Genomic DNA, 26,822 nt, shown 5'->3' on the forward strand with positions numbered 1-26,822 from the left:
TGAGCAGGATGAAGTCATAACATCAGAGAAGCACTTTCCCCAACGAGACTGTTTATTTAAGGGAAAACATGGCTGCTCCTCTCTGGGGGGGTCCTGTGGACGCGGCTGGAATGAGCAGGAATGCTGATAAATGCCCCCCCCCCAATCATCTGGTGTGGTTTGCTTTTAAACGTGGCGCTCTCACAAGAACCGACGACTGAAGCAAACCACGCAGCAAACTCCTGCAGTTCCAACAGCTGCTCATTAGGGGGCGCTATTGCCTGGAACAATCTCCAATCTGGACCAAAAACCTGCGTTCACACTGACGTAAACCGTTCCCGAGTTCATCTGGATTCACACTTAGGTGTTGAATCTTTTTGAGCTAATCTGATGATTATTTTTGCTATCTTTTCGTTTCTTTAGCCGTTTTAGCTTTTAGTTAGCATTGTTCCGCATTATTAGGATACATTTGAGGTTCCACTTTTTCAGTATCGTGACCGGTTTACACATTGAAAGATGCAGAAATAGATTTGTCTTTTCGCACGGCACATTTATGCAAATCAAGGCTTACTGATGATTTGAGCTCACGAAGCCTCTGCAGCTTCCAGCATTTCAAACAGGAAGTGTCATTAAAGTCGTTTTCTGACACGTCAGCCTCTCACATAGCGGAGCTGCTTTTCTTGGTTTATGGATGTTTGCGATCAAAAATAAGTAAATTCCATGGGGTTCTTCTTGACTCTCCAGGCATCATTAACCCTCCTCCCCCGTGCTTTACAGTGTGTGTTTGTATGCTCTTGAAAGCTCCTGATGAAGCTTTAGTCAACTGTAAAATGTTTACGGTTCTGTAGCATTTTTATCGTCTGTTGGTTCCATAATCTAATTAGAAATGAAGCAAATATGTTTTATTTAACAGCTGTAATAAAATTATTTTCTCTTCTTTTTTTTTTCTGTTTTAGATCCTCAAAAACTCTTAATTCAGGGTTTGGTAAAAAAATATTTTTTTCTCTCCTTGAGTTCTATTTTAAAAAGTATTTTGTGCAAAGTCTTTTGTTGGCGTAAAGGCGATGTTTGTCATCCTGGAACACATTTAGCGTTTACAGCGTTCTCTGTAAAAGTTCATGCCTTTTACTTTTGGGGAATATTAACGTGTGAAATCATTTTCTAAAATATTGATTGATAACCTCACATGCACTCGTGTACATGGAGAAAAAAAAATCTTTTGTTTGTAGGTATTTGAAAGATTTATTTTGAAGGGCGCTACAGTCCTTCCTGTCACAGAAACTGTCTGTCAAAGCGTCTCTTCCACATTTTCTAAACTGCATCATAAGCGAACATTCAGAAAGCTCCAGGTCATGTGATCGGCTGCGTTTGGGCCGATCTGAAGCAGAATGCGCTGAAACGTGTTTCCAGAGGAATCGGCCTGAATGACAGTGAAGGTCAGGAGGCGAAGCGACGAAGAGCATCAGCAGAGAAAACCAGATGAAAACCTGATACTGAAAGGTTTTCAGGACGCAGCTATAAAAAGACGTGACCGCCGGCGCCCAAACCCATCGCCAGCCGCAAACGCGCTGCACGTTCTGCAGGTACAGGAGCAGGATTTAAGAGAATGAAGCACCGCTCATTTCAGTCACTTGGGTGGCTCGCCAGTTTTGATTTAAGGCCAACGAGCAGCCAGGAAAAATAAAAAAGCTCCAAATCCAGATGAGCACTCGCATAGGAGAGGCTGTATTTGGAAAGGAACTGGGTTTATTTGTTGCTCTTCCACATTAAAAGCGTGTGAAACTATTTGATTCTATGAGTCTGAAGCCAGAGCAGAGAGAGTTTAGGACAGAGAAGACAGCTACGGCTTGTTTGTAAAGAGGACATTTGGTGTTTCTTTAGGGAACAAATGTGGATCTTAAACGGCCTTTAAATGAGTCAAAACACGGGCAGAGCAGAGGATTTACAACATTTGTTTGCATAGATCCTTTGAGGTGTTTGTTTTTTAAGGTGAAACCAGCAAATCCGACTTTCCTCCTCGCCTGAAATGCTCCTGGTGGGTTTTCTGAATCTCCCCTGCCTCGGCCTTCGGGCCCCTAACCAGGTGAAGCTTAGGTCCCAGATACGAGTAAGTCATTAGGCTTTGTGAAAATGACAAACTGTCACCGGCAGCAGCTACCTGCCCCCTCCCCCCTCCCACTCCAAATGTTGTTTTAAAGGGTTTGCCTGGAAGTCAAACGAGTCAAACTGGTTCAAATCTTTAAACAACCTCCAAATAGCGAGCGGGAGTCGGGTCGCTGCCTTCCAGCCCGACCACTGAGGAGAAAAGCTCCAGCAGTGAAACCACCAAACGGATGCTCCAACCTTCAACGGAGCGCATATGTGGAAAAAAGACGACGTTTTCCAGAGCTGTAAACTGTTTTCACGCTCACTTCCTTGTACTTCTGGAACAGGGAGGTTTTCCATTAGCCCACATTTTGTTTCATGGAAAGACGCCAGTTCAATAGTTATTCATAGCAAAGTACCCAGGATGTAAACCCAGTGCACTCTGGGAAATCCACTCATTTTTGCATCTTTGCATCCGAGCTCAAGTGATGTTTTTGGAGCAGATGTTACAGTTATGAAAATGATTATCTGGAGGAGTGCATCCAATGACGCGTTCTCCATAAGTCCTTCTATATTTCAGCAATTCCACCGTACACTTTTTCCCATTCCCGCTGTGTTGGCGAATCTGTCTTGTGATTGTTTTCTTGCCTGCGGCGAAGGAACATTTTGACTAAATATCTGTCTTTTTTTCTGATACATTGCCCAGATGTAGGCATGTCTTTGGCATGTTGTAGCCCAGGACCTGGGTTACAATCTGGTGAATATTCTTCCAAACTTTGGGGCACGACCATAACATTTGGGACTGATCTACGTTTATGTCTCCACATTTCCTCCAACATGTCTGTGGCACCAAAGTGTGCTTGTTTGGGATTTTTGGTGTTATAAAAAATCTAATTGTGTTTTTCCAACAATGCAGTCTCCATGTCGGTGATAAAGTGGCCGTATTCTGTGTTTGTCAGTCATCATCTGATCATTTAAATTCAGTTCCCGTTCCTTTTGATATAGGTGGTGTTGTTCCTTTTTTTCCATAAGATTTTTATATGTTGATATATTTCTGGGTTTCTAGAAATGTAAGTGTCAACAATAGTTCTAATTATTCCATCTTGGTAATATTTTCTCATTTCCTAGTCAATGTAATCTTTTATCTGTAAAACCTGAAGTGGTCATGGTTAGTCAAGTTAAATTTCTGTTTCAAAGTTCCAAAGTGGGGGAAATTTCCATTGTGTATCAATGTGCACATCGCTGTCATGCCTGTTCGGTTCCATTCTATAATTGTTCTGTCAGGAGAACCTGGAATGAAGTCATAAGTTATCCACTGCAGAGTCCTCAGCTCTTTCTCTAGTTTGTGTTTTCGCTTCAAGGCTTCTGGTCAATAAAACATGAGTTTTCCTGTTTCTATTTCCATATAAACGTGGTTCATATCTCCACAGGTGGGTTAATAATAATTTATGAACTTATTTTCAATCTCTTTGGGGTCATTTTTGTACTGCTTTGTATCTGGGTCTACCATCTTGTGTATTGTTTGATCCATCGCTGTTTTCTTTTGATAATTATTCACTTGCTCGTGGACCTGCTTCAGTATTAGATTGTTTTAAAAATCAGCATGACTCGTATTTTTGTACATCTCATTGAGTTTGCTAGCATGGCCAACAGTTGGGACTGGTTGAAGGTTTCAGACTGAAAATGTTGTCTACTTCTATAATAATAATAATAATACATTTGATTTAAAAGCGCCTTTCAAGGCTCTCGAGGTCACTTCACAGATAGAACAATAAAACAAATAGAACGCAGTAAAGGAAACAAGATCCAAACTATTGGTCAAAGGGGCCTATCCGGTTTCACTTCCTGAACATTTTCTAGTTATTATTTTCTCACATGAACAGGATTTCATTCAGAATTATTTAGAAAAAACAGTTTTGATTCCGTTGTCTGCTTAGACACAGGAGCTTCTGTTGGGAAATGTGAGAAACTAGAGAAGACCTTCAGCGATTTCCCCGCGGCTTGCAGAGGACGACGGTGGGATGCGGCGGTGAACAAACGGCAGATATCCATGTTCCTTTGTTGGCTCTGTCACCTGATGACAAATGTTTTCATGAATGCTGACGGTGACTTTCATTCGTGCAGGGAGGATCCGTGTCCTGGCTGTTCTGTGGAGAGCTTTCTCTTCTGCAGGTATATTCAGTGGAAATACGAGCCAGCAGCAACAATATTTACACTGGTGCTGAATCAGGGAGATCATCTCTGCTGCCCTGCAGGGAGTGTTGCCACAACAGAGCTGCTGCTGCCGTTCACAGGATGTGCCGGCTCGCCCCACGCCGTCCTCCACCTCCAGCTCCTCCACTTCAGGCTGACTGAGGCCAGACTTTCTTCTCTGGATTCTTTTAAAAAGTGCAGGACTTTTCTAGCAGCATCCTTAACGTTTTCAGTTTGAGGTATTTTCTGACCTCTTAACCTCTGAGGCCTCCTCTTTTCATAGCCTCCTCATGTGTTTGTTTGCTGAATCAACGTGAAGACAGAGGTCAAACAAGAGAAGGGGTTCCCTTTCCTGGTAGACTGTGGGTACGGAGGCAAGCCTCCAGGTCTGAGGAGTGACGCCGAGCTCAGCCGGAAGCAAACCCTCAACCTCCTTCTGGCAGGGAGTCGGACGGCTCTGTAAAAGAATCCCCAGATTTTGGTTTGCTTTTCTGTTACAAATGATATGATTTTCATTTGTCATTTGAATATTTTTGGTCTCATATTAAAACTTTTGTTTGTGGTTTCTGTGTGAGGTTTAACCCCAACAAAACGCTCCAGGAAAATGCCAGAAAGTTTGACTCCGCCCACACCAGATGACATCATGGCAGGTGCACAAAGTTTTCATGACTTTTTCGGCAGACAATGATGAACTCCTCTTACAGGGTGGTGGGAATAGCACCTTAGTGCATTTTCACACACTGATGTTGCTGCCATGTGACCTGCCATGCGACCTGTCATGTGACCTGCCATGTGACCTGCCCTTAGAAACTGGAAAGGACCCTTTTCCTCGATGGCCACCAGGCTGCAAAGGTCGGAACTGTCACCTCACATCAACAGTGAAGTGAGTCCTGTCTGCCTCGGCTGTGTGCAACAGCATGTTCTCCCTTAGCGGTTCCTCAGGAGAACCTCGGTTCCTCCGCTCTTTTAAAGAGCGATGCTGTCTGTAGTCATCCTCCGGCCTTCGTCCCTCACTGGTAAACCTGAAGCTTTCCTAGCGAGGTGTAGTGCTTAATGACTGGATAACCTTTCTAATGGATGTCGAGTAAACATGCTGCTCCAGAGCGACGGAAGGCCCCGCCCCCGGCACTCTTTGCCCATGCAAATGGTGGCCACAGATTTCCCGGGTGTGGTCAGGCTGGAGAGCCGCTGGGTGATGAGGAAGCACTGAAATTTGTTACAGAACAAATATGGCCTCCACTGAGTGACCGTCATTTGAATCCTGATTTGATTGCCAATGTAAAGTACACACTCGGTCCCTTTTTGTCTCCCCTAAACAAATGAGCGTCCGACGTGATGCGGGGGTGAAAGTGCGGCCACATGGACGCCGCCTGTGCACGGCTTTGTGTTTGTTTGAACCAGGGTGTGGAATTTGGTTTTTAATTTTCATAAACCTTTCCTATTTTAACAGCCTCCATCCATCTGGACAGGAGCGTGTCAGCGACCGCCCCGGCCAATCAAATAAAGCCGCCAGGAATCCAGACAAAAGAGGCGTAAACATGCATGGTGACAGACCTTTTGCCCTTTTTTAAAGCATGTTCAGCTGAATCTCTGAGCACGTAAACAGCAGGTTGGCCTCATCTGTAAATATCTTCGCTTTCCCTCGGCGAGCTGTCACCTTGACGTCGTGACCGACTGGAAGCTCTCAGCAGAACAGGCAGAACAGGAAGTGATGACTGAAAATATTCAACTCCTCAAGACGGGGATCACTGCGGTGGCGTTTACCTAAGAATTATGAAAACCTCTTGTTGAACAAAGGTCCAAATATCAGCTCATCTCCCCAGAACTCAGGAAGGAACGGGTTGGACTCCAGGGCTCGTGCTGAATGTCTGGGGCTGAGCTCTGGTTCTCCTCTTGATGCTGCACACAAACCTCTTCCCTCTTGATGGGAACTGTTTGAGTCTGGGTGCTGCTTTGCGTTTCTGGAACCTGAAACCATCGTTTCATGAAACGTTTCATCTGTTTCCGTCCGTCCGTCTTTGCAGCTGTAAACACCTAAACTCTGCACAGCTGGAGGTTTTCCGGGTTCTCCTTCAACCCTGGAGCTCCGATTTCTGACAGGCTGAGCGCTGCCATCAACTCCCTCTGACTGTTTATTTTTGATAATGATTCTATAACAGTGGGCCTCACATTATATGGATAAATTATAAGCAAATGGTTTAGAGCCAAGAGTTGATGTGCTGCTTCGAGTTCTTAGAGCCGGGGGGGCGAACACGCGGCTCTTGAGCCACATGCGGATCTCGGCCAATAAGTATGCAGCTCTTTGTGTCTCATCGTATTGTGGCGCCCTGGGGGTTAGCCCCGCCTTCAGCTCCTAAGGCTCATGGGTAGTGGGGAATCTTGGGTGTAAAGTTCCTCACCATGAGTGAGGGGGCTGTGAGCAGAAGTCACCTCCATGCTGTTTGTCTGTTTGTGTGGTGTCCACATAAATGGGCATTGATGCTGTAAAGGATATTTTGCTTCTCTGCCTACTTCTTCCTTTCTGACACTGTCCGGGGTCGTGTGGCGTTTGGGGCACAGACAGCTCTCCAATGCAGCCAGTTACACAGCCGCTCGGCTTGTTTCCCCGCTACAGTGACGCACCAGATGGATCGTTACGATATTATCTATATACTGTGCCTCATTTCATAGTTTTTCCCTCTTAAACCTCACTCACATCCATCAGAGGGTATTCAAATAAATAATCATAAAAGTCATTTAGCAGTGTGTGTGTTTTGATGCTGCTCCAGACACATAAGTGACCGCCACTCGTTTGGGGGGGGGGTTACGCCCAATGCCGGAAAAAATAACTAAACATTTGATGTGCTGCAGACTGTTACCCTCATGGTCAAAATGGCTTAATTCAGAGTATAAACATAAACACAGGACGTTTCTGGAAGAACGGGAAGATTCTTACTTTTTACTAAACAGAATGACGTCACTATGTTTATCATTATGAGCTTTTGGAAGCAGAAACATTGTTCATGGCAGAAAAGAACAAAACGTATCCTGGAGAAAATGAAAAACTCTTCCTGATCTGACAGAAATTGTCTCCTTTATGAACAAGTTGACGCTTTTCAAAGTGCACATTCAAACGGCCATCATCCCACTTTCCTTCTTTGAGGAGCTCACAGCAGAAAGCTGCGATCCAAATGATTAAGCAGAACGTGACGCTGCTGCTGGACGGAACTTGACTTTGTGGTTTGAGGACCTGCAGCAGAAACGACCACAGATCGAGAGAACCGGAGATGATTGAGCTGAAATCTCTTTGTTACGTTTTGGAGAACAGAGAAATCCCCGTCTGTAAAAGAGCTGCTCTAAGCTGCTGTGATGTTCTCCTCATATGTCTGCCAGTCCCTGTTTATCACCCTGGAACACGTGAAATCAAGGTGAGAATATTGAATATTTTGAATATTCCATCAGTTTTTCATGCAAAAAGTCAATCATTATTTTAAAAACCAATAAAAAAGCTATAAAAAAAACATTCTTACTGAAGATTAAAATTAAATGTATGCTACACACATCTGAAATGTAATGTATTTAATGTAATGTATTTAATCCAGAAGGATGCTCTGTCCAGATGTTTGTGTATTTGTTGTTGTGTATTTAACCCTTGTGCTTTACCCCCCCCCCCCCCTTCCATGGACGTGTTCTCCCTACCATGACAAAGGTGGATAAAGGTGGAAAGATTTCATGTAATCCATGGACACCAGTGAAGATCACAAATCATTGAAGAAAAAAGGTTCAGAGCACTGTCTAGTGGGTCTAGATGACCCACCTCCCAATGGTAAAGTGTCTAGGATAGCACAAGGGTTACAAGAGGAATAGTGATGAGTTATGAAGAATTACCAGTTAAATACTGTTGGATGAAAAGTGAAATATTTATCATCGTAAATCTGACTTCAGAGGAGTCAGAGCATCACCAGCATCAACCTCACCGCCTGTCGCTGAGAAGTAGTGTGTGTCAGAGAGAGGCAGAGAAAAGAGTGAGATAGAGAGAGAGAGTGTGTGTGGAGGGGGTATCTGACCTCCAGGGTTAACTGTGTTAACTCTGGCTAGGCTGCATTGATGTGTGTATTGAGGGTGGACACTTTCCTTGAAATAAACACAAGTACAATACTTGCTGCTGTGTTGTCGGGAGAGGAGTGTGTTATGGAAAATGATACAGCTTTACTTGCGTGTTTGTGTGTGGACGTCTTGGCAGGTCAGTGTGTGGTGTGGCTCTTTGACCCTCACAGTGAATAAATTCGGCTCTTGGTGTCAAACTTGTTCGCCCCCCCCGTCTTAGACTCTGCAGACAAATGGGAGGATGGCCGGTCCATCAAACGTGGACCTGCGGATCTCCCTGCAGGGTAAACACGCCGTCTGGAAGTTCAGTTGACAAACCCTGAAGGTTTGTTCGGCGCAGAAGTGTTGGATATCAATGCGAGGCCAGCCGCTACACCACGAGCACGCGAGGAACTCCCGCCGCCACTAACTGCCCGCTTGCAGCACATCGACTTTATTTCGGCAGTAAAGCTGTCGACTCGCCGTAAACAGAGCGGCGGCAGCACTTTCTCCTCCACCTGCACTGTCTCACAGAGCTGTCGGGGGGCAGCAGGGCGGCCCTCGGTGCCGTTCGCTGATGTTTCAGGTATAGACGTGATGTTTACTGGAGAATGCTGAGCGTCGTCTGATTGGTACACGGTGACCCCAAACGCTTCACTTTTTTTATTAATCTTTGTTACATGTAAACAAAATACAAACCACAACAACAATCAAACACAAGGGTCAATTCTAGGTGCTTCTTGAGTCTATTTGTTGTAAAGTGTTTCGGTGTAATGGTGCCTCTTGCAGTCTCAGCCTGTATGTTATTGTTTCCGTTGAATAGAAGTGGTTCATTGTTAAAGTCCAGTGCTCCTTTGATGGGATCGACATAGTGCTTCAGTTCCTGGTCAATGTTTTTTTAGCGGCTAGTGACAGAACTTTAGATAAGGATTTGTCACTTTGGTGGACAGTTTCCTGAGAACATGTCCAAATAAAACAGTTCTGGTTCCAGAGGAATTGTACATCCCAGCACTTTGCCTGTTATTTCACACACCATCTCCTTAAATCCTGTTACATTCTGACATTTCCAAAATACATGAGAATGGTCTACATTTACTTCTCCACATCCACACCAACAGCTCTGATTTCTTTTTAACTGTTTGTTCTTCAGTTTCGGTGTTATGAAAATCCTTATAAGGTTCTTCAGGCAAACTCTCTCCATGTTCGTGATCCAGTGGGGGTATGTTGGTGTCTCCACATGTCCAACCAATCCTGCTCAGTTATCTTTATGTTTTATTCTTTTTCCCAGTTACATTTTACTTTTAAAGTTGTGTTTTTGTCGTACTCCATTAGAGACTTATATAGTGTACTGATCACTTTAGTATTGCCGTCTTTATATGCCTTTATTATTGTTTAAATGATCTCATCCTCATCCCCAGAAGAGCCACTTTGTATTTTAGTTTTATAATAGTTTCTCATTTGTAAGTGTCTAAAAAAAAAATCCCAATTTTCAAGCTGAAATTCTCAAAACTCTCCAGCTGTCCATCCTTCTTTTCTAATAAGCACCATGCTGTAATTTCTTTTGTAGTCCAATATTTAGAAGTTGGGTCATATTCTGCTGGTTTAAATTGCCCATCATATGCTACCATTTTAGTTTTTTTGCACTATTTAAGATTTTGTATTTTTGCAGTAATTTGAACCATATATTTAGTGTATGATTTGTTTTGGGATCTAGATGCATTTTCTTTGTTTCATATAGTTTTTATCTCCAATAATGTATTGAATGGGTTCTTGTAAAGTTTTATATTCTATATTTTTCGGTATACTGGGGATTACAGCAGCAGTATCAGTATCATAGTTGTGAGGCGATCCTGTATTCTCTCAGCTTTGGAAGTGCCATACCTCCTTTATTCTATGGAAGCTGGAGGGTGCCGTGTTTAATTCTGGATCTTTTCTTGTCACGTATGAATCTGGTTATTGTTTTGTCCCACGTTGTAAATTGCGTGTTACAGACCTGTGTTGGTAGAGCTTGAAAGAGAAATAGAAACCGGGGCAAAATGTTCATTTTTACTATTTCAATTCTAGAGCTGAGATCTCGTGGAAATGTTGACCATTTTTCAATGTCTTTTTGGATCTTTTCATGTAGGAATAAATAATTTTTACTGTTTATATTTTGAAAATCTAATGTTATTTCCACGCCTAAATATTTAATATTTTTCATATTCCAGTTGAATTTAAAGTTGTTTCAAATACATTTAAAATTTGAGTTTTGAGAATATTTATTTTATATCCTGATAAATGTTCAAATGTTTGCAATATATCCATAAAATGAGGAATTGATGTTTCTGGTTGTTCAAGGTAAGCTATTAAATCATCACCATAAATCCTATTCTATGTTCAACTCCATTCAGTGAAACTCCTTTAATTTCAGGTTTTTCTCGAATTGCCAGAAGCTCAATAAAAAGAGCAAACAGAGTCGGGGAGAGTCTGCAACCCTGCCTGGTGGATCTTTCCACCAAACGCTTCACTTTTAGCACGGCTGTCTGGGGTTTTGGGTGGACTTTGACGCAGCGTTGAGCTCGGTTTTTGTCGGTTTTGGAGGCCGCTAAAACGCTGATGAGTTTCTGAACACGCAAAAACAAGGATTATCATTTATGGGCCTCCCCTTTGCATATTTCTGGTTAGTAGAGGGAAGGTTGTGGAGAGCGTACCCTTCTGTTCGTAAAACGGTCCTGAAGCAGTCCGACAGGCTCCTGTAGCTGCTGGGGTCAGCGCCTCCTCTCTGGATCTGAAACCTGCAACAACAAAAGTGTTTGGGTTGAGTTTGCTCTCATTACTGAGAGTTCCTCAGAGCACTCCGACATGTTTGACTGTGCAGAAGTTGGATGTGATCATTAATGAGCTCATTTCCTTCTTCATGTCGGCCCTCTCCCTTTCATCCGGCCTCGTGCTCTGAAAAGATGAGGGGCTCCTCACACCAGGTCCCCCCAGCACACGGGAGAACTCAAACATTTATTTAACCCAACCGATCCAATTAGCCGCCCGACACCCCGAGACGGAGCTGCCGGCAGAACGGCTATTGGGTTACATGGAAATCCTTCGTGTGCTGCGGCTACTCCAGGAGTTTAGGTTGTGAGGCAAACAAGCAGGTAGCCGACCGATGAAAGTTTTACATGAAAGTCTCCGAAATGAACTGTTTTGTCAGGGATAAAAACGATTTGAATGTGTTTACGTGTCTGTGATAACTTAAAGACCCACTCTGGTGTTTTTTACGTGTTCTTGTAGCATTTTTCTGACGATGGAGGACCTGGATAAAGAAATTCAGATTAAAATGCATTTCTGAGGATTTCTTTCTGATCATCCACCGTCAGACCAACAGATCCATGAACGTCTCTGTTTTCCTGGTCTGAGCTGGAATCTGGATCAGAACTGAACAGATGGATAGACCTGATGTTGCTGCCATTGTTGATGCAGCACTAATGTTAGGTTGGGGGTGTGAGGGGCAGTAAGCGAGTGGGAGAGAGGGTAAACAAAGGGGAATATCTAACGAACTCCTGCAGCTCTGCAGAAACTATGTCCTAGAAAACAAAACCCATTTTTGGATGCATCATGGTTGGTAAAAGGCCACTGAGAACGCTTTGAAAACAGATCAGAAGGTGATTAGAGCGGGACTTTAAAGGTTTGAAAAACTCTCTAACAAACAGCAAGTCTGAGTGTGGATAAGAAACAAGTCCAGAAGGTTAGAAGTAATGAGTCGGAGTCTCTTCTCATGTGGCTTCAAATGCCAGGTCAGCGGGTCAGCAGCAAGTCGTCCATACGGGTGCCTGATGGGGCCATAAAGACTCCTGAGGTTTCAGTAGAAGGAACTTTAGTGGGGTGAGTGGCCTTTCATATCACTAACAGATTAACATCTTAGAGGGGTGTCCCTCCAATCCCATTTGGTGGATTCCCAAATAGCTTGTAACTGGTTCTTGAAAACCAGTTAAAACAGCGTAATAAAGAGATGTCTGACACCATATTAAAGAGCTGAAGAAAAGAAGGACTCAGAGGATGCTGATGGCAGCCCCGGTGGACGGAGGCCAAAGACCAGGAAGATTTAAGACCGCTGGGGCTTGTAAACAAATTCAAATCAGGCTTCGTTAGAGTCATGCGATGGCAGAGTCCACGATGGACGGCCCCCTGTCCCCGGACTGCTCCCGCCTCTTTGACTCTCACTCCTTCAACTCCAACCGGCCGAGAAAGTGTCGTGGGTAAGGCCGCAGTCCGGTTCAGCCCCCTGACTCTGCTCGTGACCCTGAGGTCAGCTCATTTCCTCGTGGCCCTTTCCGACCCTGCCATAAAAGCCAGGACCAAACAGAAAGGCCCAGCGAGTGGGGTACAACAAGAGGACTGGGAGAAATGCTTCCAAGTGGAGGAGGAGGCGTCCGGCCTCTGCAGAGACTCTGCTCATGTGGGTTTCCAAAGGAAAAAGAGGAGAGAAACCTCAGAGCTACAGGGGTTTCTGACAGCTTAACCCGGCACAAAACTGCAGTTTCTCTTCAGAAACCCTCAGTGGATAAAAAGAAATAAGACTTTTGGAAGGAAGGGGGCAGCAGGTAATCCTGACTTTCTTCTGGAACGCCTTGGCGCCTGCCATGCGGATCATAAACCAAAGCCCGAGGACTGAAGCAGAACCCTGGGGCGCCTTTAAAGTCCAGTTTGGAGCATCAGTGAAAACAACTGTGGACCCCAAATGTGTGGGATCATCTAAACTGTTGACAGAAACCTGGACCTCCCCCCTCCATCATTGCAATCTCTCTCCATTTTGAGTTTAACAGGCCCAGAGCTGCCAGGGTGAAGGCGAGGCCAGGTTGATGCTTCAGCGAACAGGACGGGCACTCTGGAGTAAATGATCCTCAGGACCCCGTCCATCTGACCTCAGACACCCATAAAAATACAAATGCTCAGCTCCACTGAGGAGTCAAAAAGCTAAATGAGGGCAGTATGCCAGGTCCAAACTCTACTCCTCACATTTTATGGAAGGCAGGCCATGTTTTTGTGGCTGTAATGGGTTCAAACTCCTCACCAAAAGGTGAAGCTATCAGTACCAAGGAGGTAGAGCTTGTTAGTTGTGCTGGAAAGGCTGGGTTTTAAATAATGCACAGACCTTCCAAAGGGCGGGTCAAGCCTTTCAGACAAGCTTTTAAAATGTAGAATATTCATTAAATGTGTGGAATTCCCTCATTAAGCTTCAAAGTCAGGACATTTGGATGATGAATTCTGTGCAAAAGTCAATGTTCTTCAGTCCTGTTCGTCTCTGAAGAAATACCAAGCTCTACGGTGACACAGACCACAGCTTGATTTGTTCATGAATGTAATGATTTAAGTCTGGGAATTTAGATTCTTTATTACAGAGACAGCTACATACGGAAATATGCAAAAACTGTTGAAGCACAGCAAATGACTGCATGACAAGAAATAAGAGGTGGGCAGTTTTTGCTTCTGGATTAAATGAATAATAGTATCCAACAGGAAGCAGGAAATCTATATTTTACAGCCAGACTGTTAATTTTAATGAGCGGGATCATAAAGATGGTGAAAGTCCAGAGCATTGGTACATGAAGCTAAGACCACTTTCTGGTCTAACTGATCCAACATGGCAAACTCTCCTCATCACGACTTTATAGAAATGAAATCGCTGCTTTTAATAAATACCACACAAGAAAACATGATTCATCCACAAAGAATGAACCTGTGTTTACCGACATGACATGATAAATAGGAAGCATGACATTTGACTGTAAACCATGACAGTTTCAGAAGACAAACAAATAAAAGATGGCAAAACGGGAAACAACACAAAATGACGACAAAGAGGAAGAGCCATAAGGAAGCTGGTATGGGGGAACGTCAGGAACATTAGAGAACACACTTAAAAGTAGATTCACTTTTTGTTCTGGACTGGATTGCATTAAAGAGGTAGTTTTATAGAACAATGTCCTTCCGTCTAACTTTTCTTCCCATGATGCCTCCTTATTGTAGCTGGCACGCTGCCCTCCTCTCATTGGCTAACCATCCAACAGTAAATGAAGGAAGAAGGGTTCGTGGGCGTGTAGAATGAAGAGCTCAGCCCTTTCACACCAGACCAGAAACGCCTACAAGACACGCTCTCTGACCGACCATTACTCTTCAATCATTCTCCTGATCCACATGAATCAGCTAATCTATGTTGATCACGTAAAGTGATGCATATCAACGCAAAGCTGATTTAGTCCAGAATCCGCTGGAACGATGTGAATCGCATAAATGGTTGAAGATTTACGGCAGTCCAAAGCAGGTCAACACTGGAGCTAACGTTCCAGTGTTAAAGGGTCAAAGTGTGTCATTTTCCATGGTCCATTTTGAGAGGTGACCTGTCCAGGATAACCCCGCCTTCACCCAAAGGCAGCTGGAATAGGCTCCAGGAACCCTGAGACCCCAACAGGTGTTTCAGTGGATGGATGGTTGGATGGATGGATGATGATGAATGGCTGCATGGATGAATGGATGAATGGTTGGGTGGATGGATAATTCATGAATGGATGCATGGGTGATGCATGGTTGGATATTGGATGGATGGATGGATGAATGGTTGGATGGATGGTTGGATGATGAATGGATGGATGGGAGGTGCATGGATGGATGATGGACTGATGGATGGATGAATGGTTGGATGAATGGATGGATGGATGATGCATGGATGAATGATGGATGAATGGATGGTTGGATGAATGGATGGATGGTTGGATGGATGATGCATGGATGGATTGATGGACAGATGATGCATGGATGCATGGTTGGATGGATGAATGGTTGGATGAATGCATGGTTGGATGAATGGATGGATGGATGGATGGATGATGCATGGATGGATTGGTGTTGGATGGATGGATCCATGGTTGGATGGATGAATGGTTGGGTGGATGAATGGTTGGATGAATGCATGGATGGATGAATGGTTGGATGAATGGATGAATGCATGGATGATGCATGGATGGATGGATGGATGATGGATGGATGATGCATGGATGGATTGGTGTTGGATGGATGGATCCATGGTTGGGTGGATGAAGGGTTGGGTGGATGAATGGTTGGATGGATGAATGGTTGGATGAATGCATGGATGGATGGATGGATTGGTGGTGGATGGATGGATGGATGAATGGATGGATGGATGGATGAATGCATGGATGATGCATGGATGGATGGATGGATGGATGATGCATGGATGGATTGGTGTTGGATGGATGGATCCATGGTTGGATGGATGAATGGTTGGGTGGATGAATGGTTGGATGAATGCATGGATGGATGAATGGTTGGATGAATGGATGAATGCATGGATGATGCATGGATGGATGGATGGATGATGGATGGATGATGCATGGATGGATTGGTGTTGGATGGATGGATCCATGGTTGGATGGATGAATAGTTGGGTGGATGAATGGTTGGATGAATGCATCGATGATGCATGGATGGATGGATGGATTGGTGTTGGATGGATGGATCCATGGTTGGATGGATGAATGGTTGGGTGGATGAATGGATGGATGGGAGGTGCATGGATGGTTGGATGGATGGATGGATGATGCATGGATGGATGGATGGATGATGGATGGATGGATGGATTGGTGTTGGATGGATGGATCCATGGTTGGATGGATGAATAGTTGGGTGGATGAATGGTTGGATGAATGGTTGGATGAATGGATGAATGCATGGATGATGCATGGATGGATGGATGGATTGGTGGTGGATGGATGGATGAATGGTTGGATGGATGGATGGGGGGGGTGCAGGAAGAGCGGGGTCTACAGTCCCTGGTGTTCTTCTGACATGGATAAACCCAAAGCCTCAGGTTTCCTATAAAGTGAAGTTGGGACCAGTTTGAGTCCAGATGTCCGTCCTGAGACCACAGCCGTCCTGACATGGGATCAGGCCGTCACCAGAGAAGAGCTGCATAAACAGCATGAGGAGCGTCCTGCCAGAGCATTTTGGAGACTCAGATGTTTTCAGCATTACCATCGGGTTGATTGACAGGCCATTCAATAGTTCACTAAGCCATTAATGCGGCTGTGAATGAATGACACGGAAAAACGAAGGCGCTTACCGACAGTTCTACTTAGTGGTTGCATAACAGAAGGGTGTGGTTAATCCGGGAACTTTAACCTCTGCCAAAGGTTTTCACTGAGCCGCGCTGCAAGCACCGAATGAAACCATTTCAATACTGCTGTAATTAGAAAACATGAAACAGTTCCACTGCTCCTAGTCGTCCAGAGCAACAGGGTCCTAAATGGCAGCAATGAAGATGTGGAGCGACACAGATGCAGTGGTGACTCTGAAGACTCCTGGCACAGCAGGCTACCACAGACTACCGCACAGCAAGCTCCAGACCAGAGAGGAACCAGAACCACCCGACCCTTTGTGAAGATGAGGAAGAGCATCCTCCATTCAGGCGTGACATCAACATCTGTGTTTGTTGTTATCTTTAAACCAATCAGAACCAAAGCTTCTGCTGGTTTTTGGGTTGTGCAGTTTGTGGAGCTCACAATACTAATACTCCATATGGCTGTTGGGATAGGCTCCAGCATCTCCAGGGTCTGGCGTGGATCAGAGTGGGACTAGAAGGTGGATGGCAGAGACGGTTTCTGACGTTCTCTAACGTTCTCACTCCTGATGGAGGAACGGCAGCAGGTGAGTCTAGTCTGCATACGTCTGTGGTTTGGACGTCTATGCAGACACGTGATATTCAGACTTTTGTTTTCCTTTTTTTGTAGCTGTAGTCATGAATCTAAAATATTTCATAAATCCTGTTTATATTTCTGTTCATTAGCAAACAGCATGTTTGGTGTTGATGAGACGTTCAGGGTCGTGATGGATGATTCTGGAGATTTGAATCTTTTAAATAAATCTTTTTAAATAAAAAAATAAAACGTTTCTAACTGTCCAGATGCGAGAACCTGAAAGCAGCAGCGGCCTGCAGATGCATCGCCTTGTGTGCCTCCTTCACACTTTTCCACCGTCCTCATAAACCAGCAGCCCCGCCTCACGAACGGGACGCCAATCGACCTGTCCTTCTGCGCCCCGGCGGTTCCCGCTCGTCTGAACGGTGGGTTCAGTCCTGAAGTCCTGACGATTGCCCTGGGGGCGATTAAGAGGCAGTTTGACCCCCACTGACCCGCCTCGCTCCTTTACAAGGAAAGATCAGGCCGGTGCCGCTTCGCGCCCCGCTGTTTGGAGGTTTCCTCCTTTGGTGCAAAGAGGTTCACTGAGCAGTTGGGGGAAAATGAGGGGGAGGCTTAAAGGAGGAGGGGGGGAAGCCTTTGCACATGCCCTCTGAGACGGAACGTCACGGCTCCAGCCGGAACCAGATCGTTCCACTCGGGTCTGAAATGAGCGGCTGACGGGTTTGGTGGCGTTCCCCACGACCGCTGGGAACACACTTCAGACAGGAAGTCCGTTCACGGCAGAAGCTGGAACCACTTCACCCGGACGGATGCTGGAACAGAAGGAACACGGTCGATTGTGGAGGCGGAGCCTAAGTTACAGGCTCCATCACAGGAACCTGCAAACGTTTGGGCCTCCCCCAAAGGGGGGGTCTGCTTTCAGGGTTTGTTTGTGGGGCGGAGCTTCATGAAACAGGATCCCGAAAAGAAGGGAACTTCAGGCTCTCTGCAGCTTTCTAATGAGAGGGGGGACCTGATCAGAGTCAGATGGGGCGCCCCGAGCATGCAGCCCCCCCGCGGAAAGTGCCGCCCGACACCCTTTGTTACCTCCAAGTGAGCTGAGACCAGCCCATGAACCATGTAACTGGGGGGGTTTCCAGGTTAATGAAAAGCTGTAACTCCAGGCCGACTGTCTTTGGGTTAACCCTATGGCTGCCCCACCCCTCCTAGCAACCACATCCCAGACTCAGTTGCACCATGCCCCGCCTCTTGGGGGGGGGGGGGGGTGTTACTGCATTCTGGGACAACACCCAATGCAGATCCCAAATTCCAAAACATACACCCCCCCTCTGCCTCCACCTACACTTCCCATACTCACCTTCAAAATAAAGTTTAGTTTCAAAACTGAGCTTTGATTGACGTTTTCCAGAAATCTGTGAAAAAGCTGAAAGTCTAACAGCTTTATGAAACTCTCGGATCTGAAAAGTTCTCCTGACCCCAAGATGAAAGGGAGTGGAGCCACCCGGAGGCGGACCCTGCAGGACCCTTCAGATCTGAGATAGATGCTCTTATTAGTAAAAGTGACGGATGGGGGCCGGCCTGAGTGACCGAGGCAGAAGAGTCTGCCTGACGAAAGAATTTAACTTTTATGCGCCACATGTTTAACAACAGTTTGGCAATGTTTGGTGATGTTTAGCAATGTTACGCACTTGTATCAGATGTTTAGATGTTGAGTGATGTTCAGCGACTTTCAGCAAAGTTTGAAAGTAATCAGCAACATGTAGCGAAGGTCAGCGATGCTAGAGACGTTTAGCTATGGTCGGCGATGCTAGTGACGTTTAGCTATGTTAAGCGGGGGTCAACGATGTTAGCAACATTTAGCTATGGTCAGCGAGGGTCAGCGATGCTAGCGACGTTTAGCCATGGTCAGGGATGCTAGCGACATTTAGCTATGGTCAGCGATGCTAGCAACATTTAGCTATGGTCAGCGAGGGTCAGCGATGCTAGCGACGTTTAGCTATGGTCAGCAAGGGTCAGCGATGCTAGCGACATTTAGCTATGGTCAGGGATGCTAGTGTCGTTTAGCTTTGGTCAGCAATGCAAGCAACGTTTAGCTACATTCAGCGATGCTAGCGACGTTTAGCTACGTTAAGCAGGGGTCAACGACGCTAGCAACTTTTAGCTATGTTCAGCGACTTTCAGCAAAGTTTGAAAGTAATCAGCTACATGTAGCGAAGGTCGGCAATGCTAGTAACGTTTAGCTATGGTCAGCGAGGGTCAGCGATGCTAGCGACGTTTAGCCATGGTCAGGGATGCTAGCGACATTTAGCTATGGTCAGCGATGCTAGCGACGTTTAGCTATGGTCAGCGAGGGTCAGCGATGCTAGCGACGTTTAGCTATGGTCAGCGAGGGTCAGCGATGCTAGCGACGTTTAGCCATGGTCAGGGATGCTAGCATCGTTTAGCTTTGGTCAGCAATGCAAGCAACGTTTAGCTACGTTCAGCGATGCTAGCGATGCTAGCGACGTTTAGCTACGTTAAGCAGGGGTCAACGACGCTAGCAACCTTTAGCTATGTTCAGCGACATTTAAGCAAAGTTTGAAAGTAATCAGCTACATGTAGCGAAGGTCGGCGATGCTAGTGACGTTTAGCTATGTTCAGCGGGGGTCAACGATGTTAGCAACATTTAGCTATGGTCAGCGAGGGTCAGCGATGCTAGCGACGTTTAGCCATGGTCAGGGATGCTAGCGACATTTATCTATGGTCAGCGATGCTAGCGACGTTTAGCTATGGTCAGCGAGGGTCAGCGATGCTAGCGACGTTTAGCTATGGTCAGGGATGCTAGTGTCGTTTAGCTTTGGTCAGCAATGCAAGCAACGTTTAGCTACGTTCAGCGATGCTAGCGACGTTTAGCTACGTTAAGCAGGGGTCAACGACGCTAGCAACTTTTAGCTATGTTCAGCGACTTTCAGCAAAGTTTGAAAGTAATCAGCTACATGTAGCGAAGGTCAGCGATGCTAGAGACGTTTAGCTATGTTAAGCAGGGGTCAACGATGCTAACAACGTTTAGCTAAGTTCAGCGAGGGTCAGCGATGCTAGCTACGTTTAGCTATGGTCAGCGATGCTAGAGACATTTAGCTCTGGTCAGTGATGCTAGAGACGTTTAGCTATGGTCAGCGATGCTAGCGACGTTTAGCTATGGTCAGCGATGCTAGCGACGTTTAGCTTTGGTCAGCGATGCTAGCGACCTTTAGCTATGGTCAGCGATGCTAGCAACGTTTAGCTATGGTCAGCGATGCTAGCGATGTTTAGCTATGGTCAGCGATGCTAGCGACGTTTAGCTATGGTCAGCGATGCTAGCGATGTTTAGCTATGGTCAGCGACGTTTGGCTATGGTCAGCGACGTTTAGCTATGGTCAGCGATGCTAGAGACGTTTAGCTATGGTCAGCGACGTTTAGCTATGGTCAGCGATGCTAGCGACGTTTAGCTTTGGTCAGCGATGCTAGCGACGTTTAGCTTTGGTCAGCGAGCTCACGTAACAAAAATTTGCTACCCCTGAAACCCATAGAAAATGTGACAGACCTCTGTCACTGTGGGTGTGGTCTCCATCACAGTTTTTCCTCTAATGTCGTTTACTTCCTTTAACTTAAATTGGAGAATAAATCTGAATAACAGAATACTGCCAGACGTTAGAGAGCCCCCCCCCCCCCCCCCCCCATCCCCAATGGTAACTAGCAGAGAGACAAAGCCTCTTTGGGACAGGAGCAGGTATGGGTTACGGCGGGTTTAGCTCCTGAACACTCAGAAAGTGAAAGGGAAGAAAAAAGCCTTTGATTGTGAGTTGGTGGAAAAATTCTCCCGAGTTTGGAAGGTGGACATGAAAGCAGGAGCCAGCGCCTAATAAGAGCCATGCCTGAGAGAAACTCACACAGAGGAGCCCAGCAGAGGTGTGTCTGCCCCGGCTCCACGGCTCCTGCTAATAGATTTCAGCTCCTGCAGACCCAATTAGGCGGCGGAACGCTTGCTTTCTGGATTCATCTGTGGTGTGAGAACATGCGTGCACGTTCCTGTGTGTGTGCTGTTGTTTAGACCTCTTTCTGCTTGTTTGGTTAGGAAGCTTTGGACGAACTGTTCTGTTTGTCTGCATGTGAACAGAACATTTGAAGAGCCAAGCCCATTTGCAGCAGCAGAACTCTGGGCTCCGACCCGTCCAGATTTGAAGCCGCTTTTACCGCCGCTTCAGGAAAACAGAGAGTGCACTTTTAACCCCGACCCCGTGTGAGGATGGACGGGCCCGGCTCGGGCTTACCTGTAATAAACCCGCCGCTCCACACGTGACCGTAAATCACACAGCGGGCCTTCAGAGTATCAAATATCGGCCCGCACGGCCCCCGCTTTCATCCCTGTCTGTGCTCTGGTGCTGGCACCGCCTTTAAACTGCAACCATCTCACGCTTCTCTAATTGATTTACCAAGAAAACGCTGCGGTAAATGACAGAAAAAAGCACCACAATTTACTCAAAAGAGGTGCACGGGGCAAAGGGGGCAGAAAGAAGCCAGAGGTCTGCTGCAGACTATAAAGGCCATAAAGCTTTAGTGGAAGCCCACGACCTGTTTATGGCCGGCTGAGACAGTGTGGAGAGACGCTGTGAAGCTATTCTGGAACTGAAGACAGAAAAACCCGTCTGTCTGGAAAGATGATCAATTATGGAAGAAAATATATATATTTTTTTAAATTTCCTATACAATAAAACGTTGCAGGAACACATAATGAAAAAATCCTCTCTATTGGACAGAAGGAGTCAGATCATGGTAGTAACACTCAAGGCTCCAATGAGATGGATGAAGAGGAGCTGGATGGTTCTGTTAGTAGTCTCAGTGAGGTAAGGCGACTCTTGTGACCCACCTTGTTTTCACCACGTCCAGCGGATGCATCAGGCAGATCTCCACCAGACCTGCAGGACAGAACAGAATGAGGATTCAGACCTTCATGTCCTGAAGCTGGGAGGAACCTTCATGAGAGGAGAAACTCTGTGGTGCTCAGGAGCCAATAAGAGGCTTTTCTTAAAACACCAAATGACATTTAAACGTCAACATTTTTATGTTAAATAAAACAAAGACACAAAAAATGAAGAATTAATTTATAAAGAAAGCATCTCAAAACAACCAAAGAGAAGCACAAAGGGAGGAGGGAACTAGCTTAGTTTGGTCCAAACCACTTCAGCGCAGGTTCAGAAACTGGATTGTGGTTCATTTCCTGGACCAGTCCAGGTCCAGGAGATCGATTATTTTGGATAAATATCTCCATGAGTGTCTGAACATATTGGCCACAAGTTTCCTGCAGATGCTGGAGCAGATGCAGGAGCAGATGCTGGATCTGCGCAGCTCCGGCTGCATCCCTGCATCAGCCTGTCTGTGTACACAGCTGCTCTGCAATGCGCCTCCGTCTAATTTGCTCAATTTAACATATTGTCTATAGAAGACCGGGTCTTCTGGGCTTTTTCCAGGGAAGTAATTATCAGGCCAAATACAGCAGAAAAATAGCTTTGTCTAGTTGCATCCTAGCAAATGAATGGGAAAAGCGAGAGTTCCTGAACCGGACCGCCGCCGGCCAAGAGTCAAGAACCAAACTCCATCCGTCACCCAGCGGACTCTGGATGTTAATGACGCTCGCTGAGAAGGTAAACAAGACTGCAGTGGAATGATCGATCTGCTGCTATTGTTAGCCACGGAGGAGGAGCATGGGCTCACGTGACTCCACTGAACCGGTCCGTCCGCTCCATCCGTCTGTCAAACACAAAAGACGACCGGACAGGCCGGCGGTGAGGAGCGGGACAAAGACCTCACCAGAAACCGTCCATCTGGACCAGGAACCAGACAGGCAGCCTGAGAAACCGGGACGTGGACACGAGCAGCAGAACTCCAAGCAGATCCCATCACCTTTCTAGAGTTCACAGAACACACCCGGATGAGAGAGACGAGAACCGCAACAACCTGAGTTCGGATCAGAAACAGCTCCTCATTTCTAATGTAGGTCCCAGGATGCGTCATGATTCAGTCCGAGTGTTTGTCAGCTGTGAGGTGGACAGAGACGAGGAAGAACCGTGTCTGTAATCCAGATCATCCAGATGTAAACACACAGAGGAAGGACAGGATTCCCGGCTTTATTCATACGTTTATATCCACTCTAAGTGCTTTCCAAATATAATCAAGTATCTTATGTGTTGCTAGTAAGAACATTATTCTATTGTAATGTAAAAGAGTCAACCTTCCTGCTTTCTCAGTGCCAAACTTCAAACCTCAGATTACAGCAAATCTAAAGTTTCCGTTAATAACCTGTGGAGTGACGTGTTGTTCCAGCAGGCAGGTGGCTGTGAACGGATTAAGTGACGACAAACAAAGGAAAAAATCCTGCATACTTGCAGACGAGACGTGACAAGAGCAGCCGATGGCAGACGAGGCGACGGAGGCTCGAGTGAGAACGTTAGTGCTCTAATCCCGGCCTGACCTCCAGACGACACCTTCAGCCGCCGTCGCTGCAGACGGGGTTTGGGACGCCGCTGCTGCTTTCAGCCGCTTTGCTCTGCAAACCTCCAACCCTTCTGCTGCTTTTTCTCACTGACATGGAGCTTTTATGCTGCTGGAAAGTTAAAGGATCCTTCCAAACGTTCTGCTGTTCAGCACTGCTCTCACTAAAAACTGACTGACTGAACTCTAAAAGGATTCTTCCAGTGGGGTTAGATTCTTCATTTAAGAAGTGAGAAACGTTTTCCCAAACCTGAGAGGATTTTGCTTTCTTGATAAAACTTTTGTCCTGCAGGACAGAAAATAAGACATTTATGAAGAGGTTTGTTTTATCTGCCTGAGGACAACATGTCATTGCAGTTTATTTGTGCTGAAACATTGAGTAACACGCAGCGTCCTGATTAAAACAAACAAACAAGCTACAGGAGAGTTTCAGACACACAAATCTGATTCTTCAAAGAATCATCAGGATTTTTCCCTTTGATCCCTTCAGGAGCTTTTAGGAAGAAGAAGACCTGCAGCTTCAGGTTCTGCTTCACATCTCATATTTCATGTTTCAGTCCAACTTTCAGCTCTTTTGGCTTTAGATTCATGGTTTGAAATATTTTCTGACGACAGACGTCAGCCTCTGTCCCTGCAGCTCCTCATAGCTAAAATATCCTTACCAGCCGTTTTAGGCCACGGATGTCAGACGTGTTTTCACAGACTGGCCTGACGTTCCCCTTAACCTTTGAGGGAAAAGTAAAGCGTAACTCCAAGAACAGTTGCCTTCTGGGCTTTTTCAGTTAATTTGACAATTTAGGTTTTTGTTCATTTTGGGTAACAACAATTAAAGTACCAACTGCCCCACAGACCGGTACCAACTGCCCCCCAGACCGGTACCAACTGCCCCACAGACCGGTACCAACTGCCCCACAGACCGGTTCCAACTGCCCCAAAGACCGGTACCAACTGCCCCACAGACCGGTTCCAACTGCCCCAAAGACCGGTACCAACTGCCCCAAAGACCGGTACCAACTGCCCCAAAGACTGGTCCCAACTGCCCCACAGACCAGTACCAACTGCCCCACAGACCGGTACCAACTGCCCCACAGACCGGTACCAACTGCCCCACAGACCGGTTCCAACTGCCCCAAAGACCGGTACCAACTGCCCCAAAGACTGGTCCCAACTGCCCCACAGACCGGTACCAACTGCCCCACAGACCGGTACCAACTGCCCCACAGACCGGTTCCAACTGCCCCAAAGACCGGTACCAACTGCCCCAAAGACTGGTCCCAACTGCCCCACAGACCGGTACCAACTGCCCCACAGACCGGTACCAACTGCCCCACAGACCGGTTCCAACTGCCCCAAAGACCGGTACCAACTGCCCCAAAGACTGGTCCCAACTGCCCCACAGACCGGTACCAACTGCCCCACAGACCGGTACCAACTGCCCCACAGACCGGTTCCAACTGCCCCAAAGACCGGTACCAACTGCCCCAAAGACTGGTCCCAACTGCCCCACAGACCGGTACCAACTGCCCCACAGACCGGTACCAACTGCCCCACAGACCGGTACCAACTGCCCCACAGACCGGTACCAACTGCCCCACAGACCAGTTCCAACTGCCCCACAGACCGGTACCAACTGCCCCAAAGACTGGTCCCAACTGCCCCACAGACCGGTACCAACTGCCCCACAGACCGGTACCAACTGCCCCACAGACCGGTACCAACTGCCCCACAGACCGGTTCCAACTGCCCCAAAGACCGGTACCAACTGCCCCAAAGACCGGTACCAACTGCCCCAAAGACTGGTCCCAACTGCCCCACAGACCGGTACCAACTGCCCCACAGACCGGTACCAACTGCCCCACAGACCGGTACCAACTGCCCCACAGACCGGTTCCAACTGCCCCAAAGACCGGTACCAACTGCCCCAAAGACCGGTACCAACTGCCCCAAAGACTGGTCCCAACTGCCCCACAGACCGGTTCCAACTGCCCCACAGACCGGTACCAACTGCCCCAAAGACTGGTCCCAACTGCCCCACAGACCGGTACCAACTGCCCCACAGACCGGTACCAACTGCCCCACAGACCGGTACCAACTGCCCCACAGACCGGTTCCAACTGCCCCAAAGACAGGTACCAACTGCCCCAAAGACCGGTACCAACTGCCCCAAAGACTGGTACCAACTGCCCCACAGACCGGTACCAACTGCCCCACAGACCGGTACCAACTGACTCACAGACCGGTACCAACTGCCCCAAAGTCCGGTACCAACTTTCCCCCAGACCGGTACCAACTGCTCCCCAGACCGGTACCAACTGCCCCCCAGACCGGTACCAACTGCCCCAAAGACCGGTACCAGTTTCTGTTATTTTCTGTTTTTTTAGATTCTCTGCAGCTGTTAGCGTTGACGTGGCCTCGGCAGCAGCCGGGGGGAGTTTGATGATTATGAAACGCTCAGCTCTAAGGTGAGTGTAAGCCGCCCTTTTGGCTGTGGACGCCAATCGTCTCCGCCCCCCCGTCTTTCTGTCAACACACACTACTGTGTAAGCACAGACCAGAGTGGGGGTGACCCCGCTCCTGCAGCGCGGCAGGCCCCCACACAGTCCCCGATGAGCGTGCTGAAGGCTCTCTTAAGGGATGATGTCACTGAGTATTGCCCCCCCCCCCCCGGCTGCCGCCACCTGCTTGACGTCCGTGGCTTTGTCCCTCCTCAGTGAGTAACACATGGGAGACGCCATTCTCTGAGGCCGGCATTGTTTCTGGACCACAATGGTCCTGACAGCGCCTGTCATCCGCCGCCATGCAGACACACGTGCACACGAGCGCGCACGGCCATTAGGGACAGCTTCATGAAGTCTAAACAAGTCTTCCTGACCCAAAGCGAGTCTGTGTGCGGCAGCAGCGTTTTAGCAGCGGCGTGAGGCGGGTGCAGCTGATGGCGTTGGAGAGCAGCAGGTCAGCTGAGCAAACAGCTTCGTTAGACGACACGGCGGGAAGATCACACAGGTACCAGGACCAACCCCAGCAGCTCCACCTCCCGCTGCTGGGGTGAAACGTTCAAACCCGAGGCCTGCACGTAAACAGACAACAAAAAACTGAGCGGGTTCGATTCCCACCCAGAGGGAAGGACTTCCCGTGTTAGGAGGTATTGAGGGTGGAGCAACGTCTGGAACAAATGTTCTGTCCACATGTATGAACGTCTTTACAGGCTGATCAGAAACGTGTTTCACATAAAACGCTTTTCCTCTGATCTGCCGTGATAGCAGGAGACCCAGATGGGCCGGAACAGAACCAGAACCCCAGAGTCCG

The 26,822-nt window shown here is 47.0% G+C and overlaps 1 protein-coding gene across 1 annotated transcript in view; it reads right to left on the reverse strand.

The window, feature by feature from the left end:
* slc25a21 (solute carrier family 25 member 21) overlaps positions 1-26,822 on the reverse strand; it is a 76,748-nt gene that overhangs the window by 6,836 nt on the left and 43,090 nt on the right. Inside the window, exons 3-4 of the mRNA XM_023951433.2 lie at positions 21,895-21,943; positions 11,013-11,096 (exon numbers count right to left, since the gene is read on the reverse strand). Coding sequence (XP_023807201.1) covers positions 11,013-11,096; positions 21,895-21,943 — 133 coding nt within the window. The remainder of the gene's footprint in view (positions 1-11,012; positions 11,097-21,894; positions 21,944-26,822) is intronic.

Source organism: Oryzias latipes, chromosome 22, assembly GCF_053564925.1.
Source record: "Oryzias latipes strain Hd-rR chromosome 22, Olatipes_Hd-rR_3.1".
In the NCBI taxonomy this organism is placed as follows: domain Eukaryota; kingdom Metazoa; phylum Chordata; class Actinopteri; order Beloniformes; family Adrianichthyidae; genus Oryzias; species Oryzias latipes.